This window comes from Sinocyclocheilus anshuiensis, unplaced genomic scaffold (genome assembly GCF_001515605.1).
Source record: "Sinocyclocheilus anshuiensis isolate Anshui unplaced genomic scaffold, SAMN03320099.WGS_v1.1 scaffold391, whole genome shotgun sequence".
NCBI classification, from domain to species: domain Eukaryota; kingdom Metazoa; phylum Chordata; class Actinopteri; order Cypriniformes; family Cyprinidae; genus Sinocyclocheilus; species Sinocyclocheilus anshuiensis.
The window spans coordinates 1,575,703-1,591,347 of record NW_015548229.1 but is presented as its reverse complement, the minus strand read 5'-3'; the positions used below and the strand labels follow the sequence as shown (position 1 = coordinate 1,591,347).

The 15,645-nt window shown below is 37.0% G+C and overlaps 2 protein-coding genes across 3 annotated transcripts in view; one reads left to right on the top strand and one right to left on the bottom strand.

Annotated features, from left to right (window-relative positions):
* Positions 1–1,655: 1,655 nt before the first annotated feature.
* On the bottom strand, positions 1,656–9,241 carry LOC107654565 (BCL2/adenovirus E1B 19 kDa protein-interacting protein 3-like). Of its 2 annotated transcripts, none has more exons than XM_016441700.1 (5): positions 8,937–9,239; positions 7,409–7,577; positions 7,216–7,294; positions 5,996–6,102; positions 1,656–2,698 (listed from the first exon to the last, which is right to left on the bottom strand). In XM_016441700.1, the coding sequence occupies exons 1-5, from the start codon at positions 8,977–8,979 to the stop codon at positions 2,656–2,658; spliced, it is 441 nt and encodes a 146-aa protein (XP_016297186.1). In that variant the 5' UTR covers positions 8,980–9,239; the 3' UTR covers positions 1,656–2,655. The 2 variants fall into 2 exon arrangements, with proteins under 2 accessions (XP_016297186.1, XP_016297185.1); XM_016441699.1 differs by lacking the exon at positions 1,656–2,698 and adding an exon at positions 5,803–5,906 and having other exon boundaries at positions 8,937–9,241.
* Positions 9,242–9,320: 79 nt separating this feature from the next.
* Positions 9,321–15,645, top strand: part of LOC107654564 (janus kinase and microtubule-interacting protein 3-like) — a 39,670-nt gene continuing 33,345 nt past the window's right edge. The window contains exons 1-3 of the mRNA XM_016441698.1: positions 9,321–9,565; positions 9,885–10,562; positions 10,784–10,883. The gene's annotated coding sequence lies outside the window, so the exon portion shown is untranslated. The remainder of the gene's footprint in view (positions 9,566–9,884; positions 10,563–10,783; positions 10,884–15,645) is intronic.

Here is a 15,645-nt window from a genome sequence, read left to right as displayed (position 1 = left end):
ATCGGCTACATTATTGGGGAATTCGACCCCCCCCCAAAAAAAAGGGGGCGATTGAAATGACTTTCGACGAAAAGAAAGTGGCCTGATTTTTTAAATTTGAATACAGCATTTGCTTGTATGTCAGACGAGTCTCAAAAAAAGACCAAACCAAACGTAATTCCCTCATAATGTTCTGGTTGGGAAGCAAATCTCCATATTGAACTACTTGAATTTGCAGTTGCACTGTTTGATTGAGGACATTGGCCATGAAAAGCATCAGTATTGCCGTCTATTTCGCTTTAGAGTTTTAATTTTGATACTACGTTTTTCTTTTTCGTTTTTACTTCGTAAAGGGATTCTACCGCCTTAAGTCTGTCTGTATGTCCTATAATAATCCTCACCCGGTAACCTTGAGGACTAGATGATCTCGTCATCCCATCGCCGTCACTCGGCTACCTTCTACATGCATTGTTTTTTATTTTAGCACTCCATTTGTCCATTCATGTGCTGCTACGGTTTGTGCGGCTTTGTATTTGGACACTAATATACAAGATATTGTACGGTCGGTGACGGCCGTCACAGAACACTCAAATCGAAACCGATGTGTTCAGTGCCTCTTGAGACAAAACTGGCTTTCTTCCAGTCAATCAAAGTTAACGGATCACATCCTGATGTCGAGATACTCCTTGTGCTCAATTCCTTGCGCACAAAAGAAACGTATGTCGCGTGGAAGTTGATCTAAATGGATTTATCTCGCATCAGGATGCGGTTTAAAGGAACCGGTGACAAAATACAGTTTGTGTGCTGCTGAATTTTGACATGCGGCTGCAAAACTGATGTCAAAATGACAAACGTAACTTAACGGTTGATGAGTACAAAGTTGTTGTTCTAGCTGATTGTGACGCTCTTTAAATCTGGGAACTGACAGGTCGGATACGTACTCAGACCTTGTTCCTTGTTAAATGATGATGATGCTAACATTGTGAAAGTGTACACTTGTTTGATTATTTTTGACCAAAGTTAAATAAAATTTTAATTGTGTTTATCTGAATCGGCACACTGCCCAACACTTATTCAAATGATTTCAGGTGGCCTTAGCAAACATTTTGAAAGATTGCATTTTGCATATTGTTTGTGCAGTACAGTTTATATATTGAGTTCTATAAAAGTATGTGACTATGTAATGATAAACGTGTAAAACTGTGTGGCTCAGTGGCACATAACGTCACAATTGTGTGCAAGTATATTTAACTAATGTTCAAAAGTTTGGGGTCGGTAAGATTTGTTTTTGAAAGAAGTCTCTTATGCTCACCGAAGATTAATTTATTGGATCAAATATACAGTAAAAACAGTAATATTGTGAAATTATTACAAATATTATTTATATTTGAATACATTTTAAAATGTAAATTATTACTGTGATGCAAAGCTGAATTTTCAGTGTCACATGATCCTTCAGAAATCATTCTAATATGCTGATTTGCTGCTCGAGAAACATTTATCAATTTTGAAAATGGAAACTGTGTGGAAACTGATACATTTTTTTAATGAATAGTTCTTTGCAACATTATAATAGTGTTTACTGTAATTTTTTTATCAATTCAATGATTCAAATTAATTATACTTTCCAAAAAAACATCTTACTGACCCCAAATTTTAAAATGGTAATGTAAATGTATATCTCCTGCAATATTAAGACAGATTCCAAGGGAAGTGTTACAGTTGGCAGACATTTATTTGCTGATTCCCTCTGTTGATACAAAACCACTATGAAATTGACACACACACTGAATACGATTTTTAAAGACTACAAAACATGCACAAATTTACACAATTTCCCTTTTACTCCTGCCTGATTCATTAACAGTTTTATTTAAGGCAATCTTTGGGCTGGAACCCGGACCCTTCAGATAAACGAAGAACATCTGTGATTGCAATTCAGGTGAGCACTAAAGGCAAACTTAATTCAGCAATTTCTCAAGTTAGGCTTGAAGTATATTGGACATTTATTTGTGACTGACATTCAGAAAAGTGTTGATATGGTACTCGGCTTTTTGGCTAGTATTTACTAAAGACCATTGCAGTTGTATAATACTGTGAACAGCTTGATTCCCAAAGCAAAGGTCCGTTTTTGGAGTCTGAAACCTCATCAATACAGATGCAACGTCAAGATACAGAGAAATGGTGACAAGGTAAAACAAGTCCTATATTATATCATCAAATGTTGAGATATACGTAAAATTCCTGTTTTGTTAAGGGGTAGATAGTTAAATCTCTTCCCAATTCGCAGTTTCAGGTACCACGTCTCTGGATCAAGTTTTATTCCCCTATTTCTTTCCCATCTCTTGTTTTATGATCCTCATAATATTCTCAGTAGTCTTGGTGTGAGTAAATGCAAAATGAGGATGCAGTACATCTAGTTCTATCAAGTCTAGCATGGCCTTCTCTGTGCTGATGGCCCTAAAATGGACTGGCATTATGGGAGAGGAACTATGGGAAAGGCCAGTGGAATACACAAGGGGGAAGCGAGGCAGAGTGGCCCACAGCCGGGGAGAGGAAATGTCGCATTACCTCGTCCTATCTGCGTCTACACAAGCACAGATTCACGACAAAGCAGCTGAGATGGTGGATGTGCGTATATGAGATTTGTCTCGTTTCTTGGCTTTTCCTGCTCCCTCAAAAGGTGCCAGCAGTAGTAAAGCGCCTTCCGATGTACACCCTAAAAATATGAAATTATTAATTATCAGATGTAGCATTGGTGGTCATTTTAAGAACAATACTACAGTGCCTTGCGAATGTATTCGTACCCCTTAATTTTTGTCAAATTTTGTTTTGTTGCTGCCTTATGTTAAACTGCTTTAAATTAGTTTTTGTCCACAACAATCTACACTCCATACACCATAATTGTCAAGCAAAAAAAAATGGTTTTTAACATCTTTGCAAATTTATTAAAAATAAAAAACTAAAATGATTCCATTGCATAAGTATTCATACCCTTATCTGGGACATTTGAAATTTAGCTCAGGAGCATTCATTTTGCACAATGACCCTAAGCACACAGCAAGAGTGGCTTATAGACAACTGTGTGAATGTCCTTGAGTGGCCCAGCCAGAGCCTGGGATTGAACCCAATCAAATATTTCTGGAGAAACCTGAAAATAGGCATCTGCCCCCATCCAACCTAACAGAGCTTGAGAGGTGAAGAATGGCAGATAATTGCAAAATGCTGATGAGCCATTGAAGGGTCACATAAGCATGTAGTCTCTGTTACCCTTAATGGAAGAAGTTTGAAACAGCCAGGACTCTTCCTAGAGCTGGCCTCCTGGCCAAACTGAGCAATTGATGGAGAAGGGCTTTGGTTAGTGTGGTGACCAAGAACCTGATGATCACTCTAGTTGAGCTACATGATCATATGTGGAGATAGGAGAAACATCGCTGCAACACTCCACCAATCCAGTCTTTATGGCGGTGTGGCCAAACTCAATCCTCTCTTCAGTTTTTTAGAATTTACAAAAAAGCACCTAAAGGACCCTCAGACTCTGAGAAACTGACAATTCTGTTTTTGCTTTGTTAGTATGGAGTGTAGTGACTGATGTGGGGAAAAAAAAGTAATTTAAAGAAGTTTATCATAAGGCAGCAACATAAAATGTAAAAAAAAAAAAAAATGAAGGGGGTATGAATACTTTCGCAAGGCACTGTATGTAACACATTAACATGCATTTGATGCACTTTCAGCTTTCTCCTCCAGGTTGGTTTTTCCATTCTCGGCTGCTTTGAAAGCAGTCTTAAAGTCACCATGAAATCAAAATTGAAAATTCTTATTTTTTAATGGAATACTGTAGTGTTTATTATAAATAATTTATCCATGCACTTCATTATTTTTTTTTTATTAAATGTGCCCTCGTAATCTTTAATCAAAAACGCTAACCTCGCCTCCCCCTCAAAACGACGACTCTTCTCTTCCGGTCACGAGCTATGGCGCAAGGGCGGAGCTAGTGACGTGAGGGGTAAACGCTGGGATAAACGACGGGGAAAAGCTGAAGCTGATGCTTCACTTTATAACACTGACACCAGTCATGAGGGAGTACATTACCCCTAGGTGAGCATGATTTGACCAAGTACAACATGTTCCTGGAACAACATTCCAATTAACCAATCAGAATTGAGAGATAACTTTTCAGGAAATAACTGTTTTAGGCTTACGATTAGGGTTAGGTGCTTCTACACCCTTGTAAATAAGCTATCATTCCACACTGATTTTAGGAATCAATTTAGGAATTTAAACAAAAACGCATACAAACATAAATAGAATAGGCTAATTAAATGTGTCTGTTTTAATGTAAGAGCATATTTTTTGTCAGTGATAGAAATATGATTTAAGACGGTAGTGTAAGCAAGTTTATTTTTAAAAAGTTTAATAGTAAATAAGACCCAATTAGACAATATTTGAATAAAATAATAATAAGAAATATTTATTTGCAACAACTGATGGAGTGCTGAATGCTGCACGCACGCGCAGCGTTGTCAAGGTAACATTTGGTCAGTCATTCCCTTCGCCAAAGGAGTTCCAAATGCTTATACAAGACAGTAATGCCCTATTCCCTTCAAAGAACACACTTCAAGGGCTCTGCCCTTCGAAGGGAGTAGAGCATAGGGATGCTCACTTCCGTTTGGAATTCGCCCTTTATGAGTGGACTTGTTTTCGCGTCAGCAGAGCTGTGAGCCATCAGCAGAAAACTGCTAAGTCATGCTAACCCCTGTGGAGCGCTAGCATGCATTCCAGCACGCAGACCGCATCCACTGCTGACTCAAAAATAACCCTGGATTTGTTACTATTAAAGAATCCATATCTAGTATTTTAATATCCTTATTGATAAATACAACGTTTAAGATCATACATTTGCACAGCAGTCTTTGATTTATGAATTTCTTGAAAATATGAAGTTGTGCATGGCTGTTGCCACATTGCTATGTGGTTGTTAGGGTGTGCCTGTGATGTTTTGGGCCGTTGTTTATTGGCCCAAGTTGATATAAACCACCCACAGCTCTTTAAAATATTCTGTTCCCTGGAGATGGCTTGGTTTCCTCTTTTAATGCAAGTTTATGCTGTTTCTTTACCAATTTATTTATTTTTTATTTTTTGTCAGTCAAAATTAATATGACCTGAATGTAGCAGTTTTATTTGAGGTGTTTCATTATTTCTTTTTTTTAATTAATACAATACTATTATACTATTTATTCATATTTTGTATTTTTATATTTCCAGTTTTCATTTTATTTTAGATTGTTTTAGTGATTTTTATGTGCTTGTCATTTTCATTATTTTGGGGGTTTTAGATTTTTATATAGCTTTATTTTTATTTCTGTTTTAGTCATTTCTGTACTTCAACTTAAATTTATTTCAGTTAGCTGCCAAAGCAATCAGGTTTATTATTGTCAACTAAAACTAAAACCATAATAAACATTTCATTAATTGAAATGAAAAGAAAAATGCATTGACTGAAATAAAATATAAAAAGTATTTTATTTCAGCTAGTTTCCAAGGCAACATTTTCATTATAATTTTAAGTTTAAGTAACAAAAACTGAATAAATTAAATCTACAAACTAAAACTACATTAAAAAAGACAAACACAACAAAATTACTAAAACGTTAAAATGGAAACAGAAAATATAAAAATGTTGTCTAATTCAAAATATACTATATAGAACTATATATTTATAGAAACTATAATAGTATATCAATGAAACTAAAATAACACTAAGAGCAACCCTGATGTGTATATATAATATGTTTCTTATATGATGTTTATATTTTATTCAGCTTCATTTCAATTATCATAATTTTTAGATTTTAGTTAACATTAACAACATTAACAACCTCATGCTGAGGGTGCTGGAACGCTTCGGGTGCCTCAGCACAAACTCCCTACAAACACATAATTTACTGTATCATCTGCTTGAACTCGTTAAGATGCTTTTCGTGTATTTAACTATGTTTTCTAAGGTTTTAGGTACTTGGGTGGCAGGTTTTCCGGTCGACTCGACCAGTCCCAGATCCAGTCTGCATTTTTCTTCATCAGGATCTCCACCTCTCTTCTCCTCTCCAAATAGTCTTCCTCTGACTTAAACCAGACCACAGCAAAATTAGGATGGCTAACAGATAACTCTCATGTTTCTAGTTGTTTATTTCATTGGCCATCTTGTAAAGTCAGATCATTACAGTGATCTTAAAGGTGGGGTAAGCGATTTCTGGTAGCCAATGTTGACACTCCAGCGCTGGAAAGCTGATCCGATATTTACACGGGTCCTACTTCTTGCCTTATTGCCGCCTTTTGTTCCGCAGACGTTTTCCTCTTTTGTTTTTTATCCGCCATCTCTATCTTTCTATCCATCCTGTGCTGTGCAGTGCACTGAATGCTCTCTCCTCCACATCATGAGTAGACATGCCCCTTACTGCTGATTGGCTACAAGTTTGTTTTACTACTCGGCCCGAATCAGTTTTCTAAAGCGTTTTTGAAAAATCGCTTACCCCACCTTTAAGTGATCCCATACCCTTTGACCTATAAATATCCATGACTTTTAATTGACTTTGACTTTATTGGAATAATTACTTTCTTTTGGGTGTCTTTAACTACAATGTACTTGCGTTAAAAACGTTGTTGAGTACAGTGCACTTACTGTGTTCATGTTGTATTGCAAAACACTTTTGCTACTATTGAGGAGGAATAAGGTTGTGGTTAAGGTAAGGTAGGTTTAAGGGTGGGTCAAGAGTATTATTATAGGAATTATATTATTACATGATTATATTTTAATGTTATCACAATGTAAAGACATGTATGGACACAGTAAGTGCATTGTATCAAAACATTTAAATGTTAGTACTAAGATGTTAAAGACACTTAATCAATTAATAATACATTAAAGTGGGTCCAAACTCTGTAGCTGATTAAATATTTTAGATCCATAAAAAAATGCATATTTCCAATGACTTTGTTTTTATTGTATTCATTCACTTGATTTTTAGGTCAGGAAACCACTATTTTAAATTTCTATTATCTCTATTTCTACTATCTCTATTTCTAAATTTCTCTTTTTTCTTGAGCATGGGAACCTTGAATATTACTTCATAAGGAATTGATCTAGTTGCATGAAAGTCTATATGAAAGCAGTAGTACACCTGCACTAGTACAATTTAATTGAATCATGACAAGGTTAAAAGTGCTGCTAAAATCTACCTGTGAGCTGTTCTTTTCTCCAGAGCTGTGGACCTCGGAGCCCCTGCTCAAGTGCGAAGGAGTCCGAGATCTTGGAGGACTGGTGAGAAAATTGATGCAAGTTTTATTATAACATGCTCATCCTATAAAATTTAACATCTTGTGTGCATCTCAGTGCAGTTCATGCACTAAATTAAAATGTGGTCCTGCTGACCTCTCACATGGCAGGCTTCCTCTTGAGCTGCTCCTGCCCGACTCGTGCTGAGCATCCAGCAGCATCTTCTCCAGGTCTCCGCTTGGGGCAGTGCTGGCAGACTGTTCCTCCGAACCTCCTTTAGGAGTGCTGCCGCCTCCATTATTAAAATGCAGCTCCACCCAGGAACCTGCAGCAAAAGCCAGATAACATCTTTAGGTCTTTAGTGTTGCATGCGGGTGGGGGTTAGCCTCATTTGGATGTTCTTTATTATATAAATGTTAGATTTTTTTTTTTTTTTTTTCAAAAGCTGAATTTCATAATTCTGACATTGCTATGGCAGCAGCATTGTTATTTGTTTTATTTATATATTTAAGTATGCAAAAACTGCTCAATGTATTGCAAGCATCACGTCTTAGCCTGTTATGAATATGTTATCGAATGACATTGAAAACTGGGCTGGGCATGAATCAGTGATCATGACACAGCGACCAGAATATCAGAGAACATGCCAGGACTGGAGACTCAACCCAGCAGCCAGAGGAAAATAAACACAGCTCTGACTATAAATAGCTCATGATGGCAAGAAGGTTATTCATTTATTTATTTTATTTTTTTTGCTTCACTCAGCATCCAATGAAATCAGGCTGTGTGTAAACCCCACCTTTCTCGAGTGATGCGGACTTCTTTCTGCGAATCGGTTCTTTCAGACGGTTCGTTTCAAAGAACCGGTTAAAATGGTTTAGTGATTCTTTGCGTCATTGCGTGGTGTCTTACTTCCCAATGAATTTATTTTTTCCTCTTCATTTTTGTTTGTTATATTAATAAGGGTATTTGCATTTACAAAAATCAGTACTAAAACTACTTCGTGTTGATTAAACCGCCACAATTCGTTAACATATTTTCATTACGTTTGCATTTCTGTTGGTTGGCAAAATACTGCCCAATCAAATCCTTATCTGTTCTCGGGTTATGCATTAAAAAAGCGCTACTAATCTGTATATGCACTGTAAGTCGCTTTGGATAAAAGCGGCTGCTAGATGTCTAAATGTAAATGTAGTCAGAATCGGTTGTTAATTCGGCTCCTTAAGATTCGGACATGTTCAAAAGAGACGGTTTTGAATCGGATACGTTCGAAAGATTCGGTTCTCCGTTCACTGAGTCGGCAAGTTGCCGAATCGAGAACGGTTCACTTCGATTCCTAAACGAATCATTCAAGAGATCCGGCTCTAAAGAATGATTCGTTTACAAATCGCACAACGTGTCGCTTCCATTTCTGTTATTGCAGGTGACATGCGTCATTACTGTGCTTTTTTGCCCACACCTGTTTCTTCTTACCACATATTATGCCGTTATATATTAACAAGCCTTGTACAATTATTTAATTTTATGTGAAACCGGAATTTGATGAATGATCGTCATCTAATTTCGTATTATATCCTAAAAAAAAAAATATAGGCCTAATTTACATTGTGGTATGATTAATGTGGTTTTGAGTAGAAACGTGCATAAAAGCACATTAACTCGAGCTGTTTTAATAGCTACATACCCTGAAGGTTTTCCTCGGACACGCTTTGTTTTTCAATCGACATTTCAGCTTCTTTTACCGACAAAACAACCCACAGAGGATGATTCAGTCCGTCTAAATCCTTAAACAAGAGTCGACACGACACAGAAACGCAGAGGCATGGGTCGCTCCACGCGCCAAACCTAGTGTTTGTCGATGAAAACAGTCCAGTTATATGTATTCTGCACGTCCTGTAAAGTAAACAGCATATGGATTCATGTGACAGAAGTGAATCGGGATCTTTATTCCATGAATCCACACAGCTGGCGGTGACGCAACATATGGAAATATAGGGCAAACAGAATAACAACAATACTGGCACAAGAGACGTCAGATTGTCCGAATCTTCCTCACAGTTGTTGCCAGATTGTCCGAATCTTCCTCAGAGTTGTTGCCAGATTGTCCAAATCTTCCTCTGAGTTGTTGCCAGATTGTCCGAATCTTCCTCAGAGTTGTTGCCAGATTGTCCAAATCTTCCTCTGAGTTGTTGCCAGATTGTCCGAATCTTCCTCAGAGTTGTTGCCAGATTGTCCGAATCTTCCTCAGAGTTGTTGCCAGATTGTCCGAATCTTCCTCAGAGTTGTTGCCAGATTGTCCGAATCCTCCTCTAGGTTAGTGACCCAACGTCGGTAACGCCAAGGTTCACCATAGGTTTATTTATTTATTTATTGTTAATACTGTTGCATTCCAAAACTATATATATATATATGTGTGTGTGTGTATATATATATATATATAATGTAATATATATTGAGTTTTATTTTAGTTTTGAAAACTAAATGTATACACAGAGCTAAATGTATTTTCATTTGTACAAATACTATTTATTTATTTACTTGTTTATTTGTTTGTTCATTTTTATTTGAAGGGCTCTTAAAAGCGTAAAATGCGCAGGAATGTTCAATATACTACTAACATATCTCTTTCCAGGTATTACAGACCTTCTTGGATTATTTATAGCACTGCTTACTGCTGTATTGAGACTGCTAGTTCGTCATAAAAAAATTGCAGGTGGGAGCAATGTTTGGAAATCTTATTTGAAAACAGCATTTGTGCAATTCTGTTTGAAGCACTGCACCTTTAACATCAGTCATGTTATATTTTGTTCTCCCGTCTTAGCTCTCCGTCGCCATCTGTAGGGCTGGAGGATAAATCATGCACTACACTAGGATGATGTTGTTCTGCAGTATTATTGAAATCATGCTCAGTGATGCAGTTTCTAGCAGCAACCATATGGAAGGAACAGCATGCTATGTGAATCCTGAACCACTTCCAAATAAACAAGAGCTATGTAACGAGTAGAGTACATGTATGCAGTTGGTTGTTACTTAATGCATAGACAGGATGATGACGTGATGCTGTGGGACTGAGATGCAGTTGCGGTGCATTGACCAGCGGGCGGCCACAATAGCTGTCTTTTCCTCTGTCTCCCCCACAAGGCAACCCAGGATAGAAGCCAGGCTTCACGCATCCCGCAGAACTGCCAGATCCTAGTGTGTATGCATGTGCACCTGCCTGCGCATATGTGTGCGCATGCCACCCTCCCCTCCTCCTTTCTCCCGGTATCATCCCTCGCTCTCCATCAGGGATGGTGAGGGAGTGTTTATGGTAAGTGCGAAGAATCAAATCTCTCTTGCTTCAAAATCTCTCGTCTTACATGCAATAGCTCCCTGCCGCTCCTCCTTTTTTTATGTTATTCCCTCCTGGTGATCTGTATTGCTGAGGATCCAGCTGTCTGCGCAGACCGCAAGCAGCTCAGTTCTAAAGGGATTCAAGCATCTTCTGCATGGAATTCAGGGCATGACAACATGCATCCCTTGTCGTTTCAGTGCATGTGCTGCGAATCACACGGAATGATGGAGGACCAACAGCTCCCTGGATAAACCCTGCAGACCAAAACAGCATCACAACTCAAATCATGCACTTAAGGTGAGTCTCAATCTTTATGCATTGAATTCACTTCTAGCAGGGTGGCATCAAGCGTGCGATTACCATATAACGATCCTGTTATCGGCCTGCTGGGATGTTTGTCAGAACTGTCAATGCGAGCCGGTGCAGAAGGGGAGATGTTGATCAAATGATGCTTGTAGCAGCTACAGCCTCGCTTTGGCAGGTTGGAATAACATCCACAGGCTGGTGTCTGTCCACTGGGACATTTGTTGAAATGTTCTCGGAGGGCCATCTGTGATGCAAAGAGGCTCGTTCTGCGTGACATCTATTTTCTTCAAAAACCTGGCAGAGAAACACAGCACAGGTTGCATAGGTTGTATTTATGATGCAAACGAAGGATGATGAAAAGTGCATCTTTTTTGAGAATGCCGTCGTCCGCCTAAGGGAATGAACTCATTGACTTCAGATGGAGTGTTTGGAAGTTTTGACATGGCAACAAAATATGAATGTACATAGGCACAGATTTATGTTTAAAGCATTGTTTGTGATGCGGATAATTGAAAGAAGGCATAGATATTGACTAGATGTCACTTTCAGAACAAGTTTGTCTACAAACAGGTTGCATGAAATTGATGCAGTTATAATAACATGAGAAATGTGGATGTTATTTTAGCCTCTACAGTAGGTTGTTTTATATAATTGGAGAGGATGCAAATGATAGGAGCATATCTTTTTAAATAGACTAATTAATGATGATGAATATGCTTGCTTAATCTACGCTTATAATTTTGTGCTAGATCAGGAGCCTGTATACATGCTAAATATCCCATAATGTTTAAGATTCAGTGTTATTTTTGTTTCATTTATGTACTATTATAATTTTTGTAAATATTTGAATTCGATTTCATTTTTATATTTTCTGTTTTCACTGCAATTTCTTGATTTTGTTATGTGTTTTTATTATTATTATTTAAATGCAGATTTTAATACATTTTAATTAATTTAAATAAAAATTTAAATTGTTGCCTTGGCAACTATCTGAAATAAAATGAGTATTTTTTTAATATATATTTTATTTTATTTCAAGTAACAAAAAATGTTTTTAGTTAACTAACCCTGTTAAGAGCAGCTAGACATTTTTATATTTCATTTTAGAGCATATTGCCTAAAGTCTGCTGAGTCACTGTAATTCAGTCAGATTAGACGCTTCAAGTAGTCTCACATCCAGAACCTTAAAGAAACAGTTCTCTCAAAGAAGTATTATTAGTTTATTAAGGGATCCGGCTGAGGCAGACAGTAATTGAGCTGTACCTCAGAGCTGTCAGTATAGCTGCTGTATGTATGAAAAATGCAGTTATCTTACCCAGTGATCCACATAATGTGTTCAGTTCAACTGGGCAAAGCTGAAGGGTGTCTTTCAACACTTCTAAGTGAGGTTATGTTAAAGGAATGAGGTTAGAGATGCCTACTTCAGTACAGGATTGCTGTCAGTGTCTATCATACTTTGACAAGTACTACAGAATATTGATGGAAATAAATTGTATTTATTTTGAACAATTTACACAATTTTTACTCAAAATCATCATAAATATATTGTTTATAGATATATAATTAATTGTTCGGTTAAAAGGCTATAAGTACATTTTGAAACTGGTTATTTAATTTAGATGTAAAAATTGCCAAATATTACCTGAATAATCAATCTGTGTTGATTATGCCATTATGTTGTCTATAACTAGTTCTAATGCTTAATTTAAGCACAATTTGATACTTGTTCAGGATAATTATCTATTAGACTGTATTATTTTTAGTAATGTAACATAGTACAGTTTTTAGTATTTTAGCATTAAGTAAGCTAAAATATTATGGTGCTAATTTGAAAAACAACTGATAATTTTCTGTTGAACTGTCAAATGTCAATTAAGTGATGCAGACATTCTATCCACTGCGCTGCTATAATAGTGGAGCCACAAAGTACAAAAGTACAAGAACGACACCGAAGCTCCTCAAGGAAGCCAAGAGCATCCTGGGAAATTGGTGGATTTGATGGAGACACTTGCAAAGTGCATCTCTAATTACACGCTCAATACAAATGGGATAAACTTGCTTTCAAAGCAAATGAATTAATTTAATGCTCACATTCTGTATATGTAATTGTACTTTTGTAATTGTAAAAGTTGTTTAAACTTACAGTAGATGCTTTTCCTTCAATCTAAGGAGGTTAGAGATGTTTTCTGCCCTATTTTGTCCTTTTCCGATTATCTGTCATCTACAAGTAAGTTGGCATGCTGCTAGATTCCTCTTGTCTCCAGTGGAGCAGAGAAAAACAGTTTCTCTTTCCAGAATCAAGACTGCTAAAACAGCAAGCATATCTTTTTAATAGAAAGCTCTTTTTATTGCTCAGAGTTTGCTAGATCATAGCTCAATAGACTACATCAACTTTGTCTCAGATGTTTCTCCATGGAGGAAGTAAAAGGCAACACTGCCTGGATTGTTGACTATACAGTAAGAGTAGACAGGAGCTCAGATCATTTGGTGTAGTTTGATTAGAAATGTTTGAATGCACATTGAGATCTCTTGATTTTTGATTTCGATCTTGACAAATTTGAGCATGGTTTGAGACATTGCGCTCTCTTCTGATACTATAGAGTAGATGAGAGATTACTGGGGCCTTTTTCTGAGGAGAAAAAATGAGAAGCAGGAGACTTTGGCTCCATTTGCTCTTCACTTAATCTCATTTCTGTCAATTGAGATGTGATTTGAGATCATTTATTGATTAAACTGGAGACAGGTAGTCTCAGAAAATTACAAAAGAGTAAGACGCCAGGTACTCATATGAAGTTAAACACTTGAAAAAAGACAATTCCAATTAGTACATTATCTGATGTTTATAGAAGAGATAAAACTCACTATTATAATGAGGGACTTTTATCATTAATTAACCAATGATCATTTAAATTAAGGAATTAACTAATCTGTGCTGGCCAACAGAGATTAGTATGGAAGCCCGTTACCACCACTGAATAAAAAAAAAGGTTATTGCGACTTTTTATCTCAAAATTCTGACTTTTTTTCACAGAATTGTGAGATATAAACTCACAATTGTGAGTTATAAAGTCACAATTGTGAGATAAAAACACGCAATTCTGACTTTTTTTTTTATCGCAATTCTGATGTTTATATCTCGCAATTCTGACTTTATAACACGCAATTGTGAGTTATAAAGTCAGAATTGTGAGATATAAAGTCCGAATTGCGAGATACAAAATCACAATTCTGACTTTTTTTTTCAGAATTGCGTGATATAAACTCACAATTGCGAGTTATAAAGTCAGAATTCTGAGAAATAAAGTCAGAATTGCGTGATATAAACTCGCAATTGCGAGAAAAAAAGTCAGAATTGCGAGTTTTTATCTCACAATTGTGACTTTATATCTCGCAATTCTGACTTTATAACTCGCAATTGTGAGTTTATATCACGTTTATATCGCGCGTTCACAACAGTATCATGACGCGAGCGTGTGGCGGCGCCGGCGCTGACCCAGGGTCAGTGCTACCACACGCTCACATCATGATACTGTCGTGAACGTGCGTCCAAAGTCACGCAGTAGAGACAAAAATTTGGAATAAAGTCGTTATTTTTGTTTTCTTTGTGCAAAAAAATTATTCTCGTAGCTTCGTAAGTTGAACCACTGATGTCACACGGACTACTTTGTCGATCATCTTGGTACTTTTCTGGACCTTGAACGTGGTAGTTACCTTGTTGTCTATGGGAGGGTCAGAGAGCCCTCAGATTTCATCAAAAATATCTTAAATTGTGTTCCGAAGATGAACGAAGGTCTTACGGGTTTCGAATTAGCCCTTTAAGGTGAACCTTATGTTTGTGAAACTGTTTTTGACAGGTCAGGATATGAAAGAGAAAGGTGCTGCCTGTTATAAGCACAAAATTACAATTCAATTTCACATGGCAAGCAAGGCAATGAAGTTAAGAATATATTATGACCCGTTTGAGCTCCACAAAATGTTGCCACATCTTAATGCACCTCAGATAAGGGGGAACATCTCTAAAGTAGTAAATTAGCTCTATTGGTGGAAATAACTATAACACTGTTGAGACTAATACCACTATCTAGAGAGCAATGGCTACAGAAAAATATTTACACAATATTTGTTCAGAAAATATGTCATAAAAAAATTATAATGAGTGTATTCAAGGGAATTTTTTTTTTCTCTTCATACATTTTTTCATCTGGCAGAGAACAGACCCTCATTTAAAATTCAGCTCATGAGTCTCTGTTTTCTGAGCTGTGAGCTTGTGACTTGATCAATAAATAGCACTAATACCATTTTCTCTTTTAAAGGGGTCATATGATGCAATTTCAATTTTTCCTTTCTCTTTGGAGTGTTACAAACTCTTGGTGCATAAAGAAGATCTGTAAAGTTGCAAAGACTAAAGTCTCAAATCCAAAGAGATATTCTTTATAAAAGTTAAGAGTTAACCACGCCTACCTAAAACGGCTCGTTCTAACACGCCCCCACATACCTACGTCGCTCTGTGGGAAGATTTGCATAACGCCGCCCAAATGTTCACGCCAAGAAAGAAGGCGTAAATTTTATTCTCGCTGTAGTATTGTTGCCGCCGCCATATCCTGAAGACGCTGTGTGCTTCGTTGTGAAAGCGAAACTACTTTGGTCTTCCAAAAGAGGACGATATCTGCTTCGTCATGCCTGGAGCTGATCCGTGCTGGTCGCTGAGGAAATACAACAACTTTGCGCTGTGGATCACCGGATCGGCTTTCAC

Coding starts and splice junctions, on each gene's coding strand:
- LOC107654565 (XM_016441699.1), bottom strand. CDS start 8,979: ATGTCGATTGAAAAACAAAGCGTGTCCGAGGAAAACCTTCAGG. Junction 7,578..8,936: donor GTCCGAGGAAAACCTTCAGG/GTATGTAGCTAT, acceptor CTTTTGCTGCAG/GTTCCTGGGTGGAGCTGCAT. Junction 7,295..7,408: donor GGAAGCCTGCCATGTGAGAG/GTCAGCAGGACC, acceptor TTTTCTCACCAG/TCCTCCAAGATCTCGGACTC.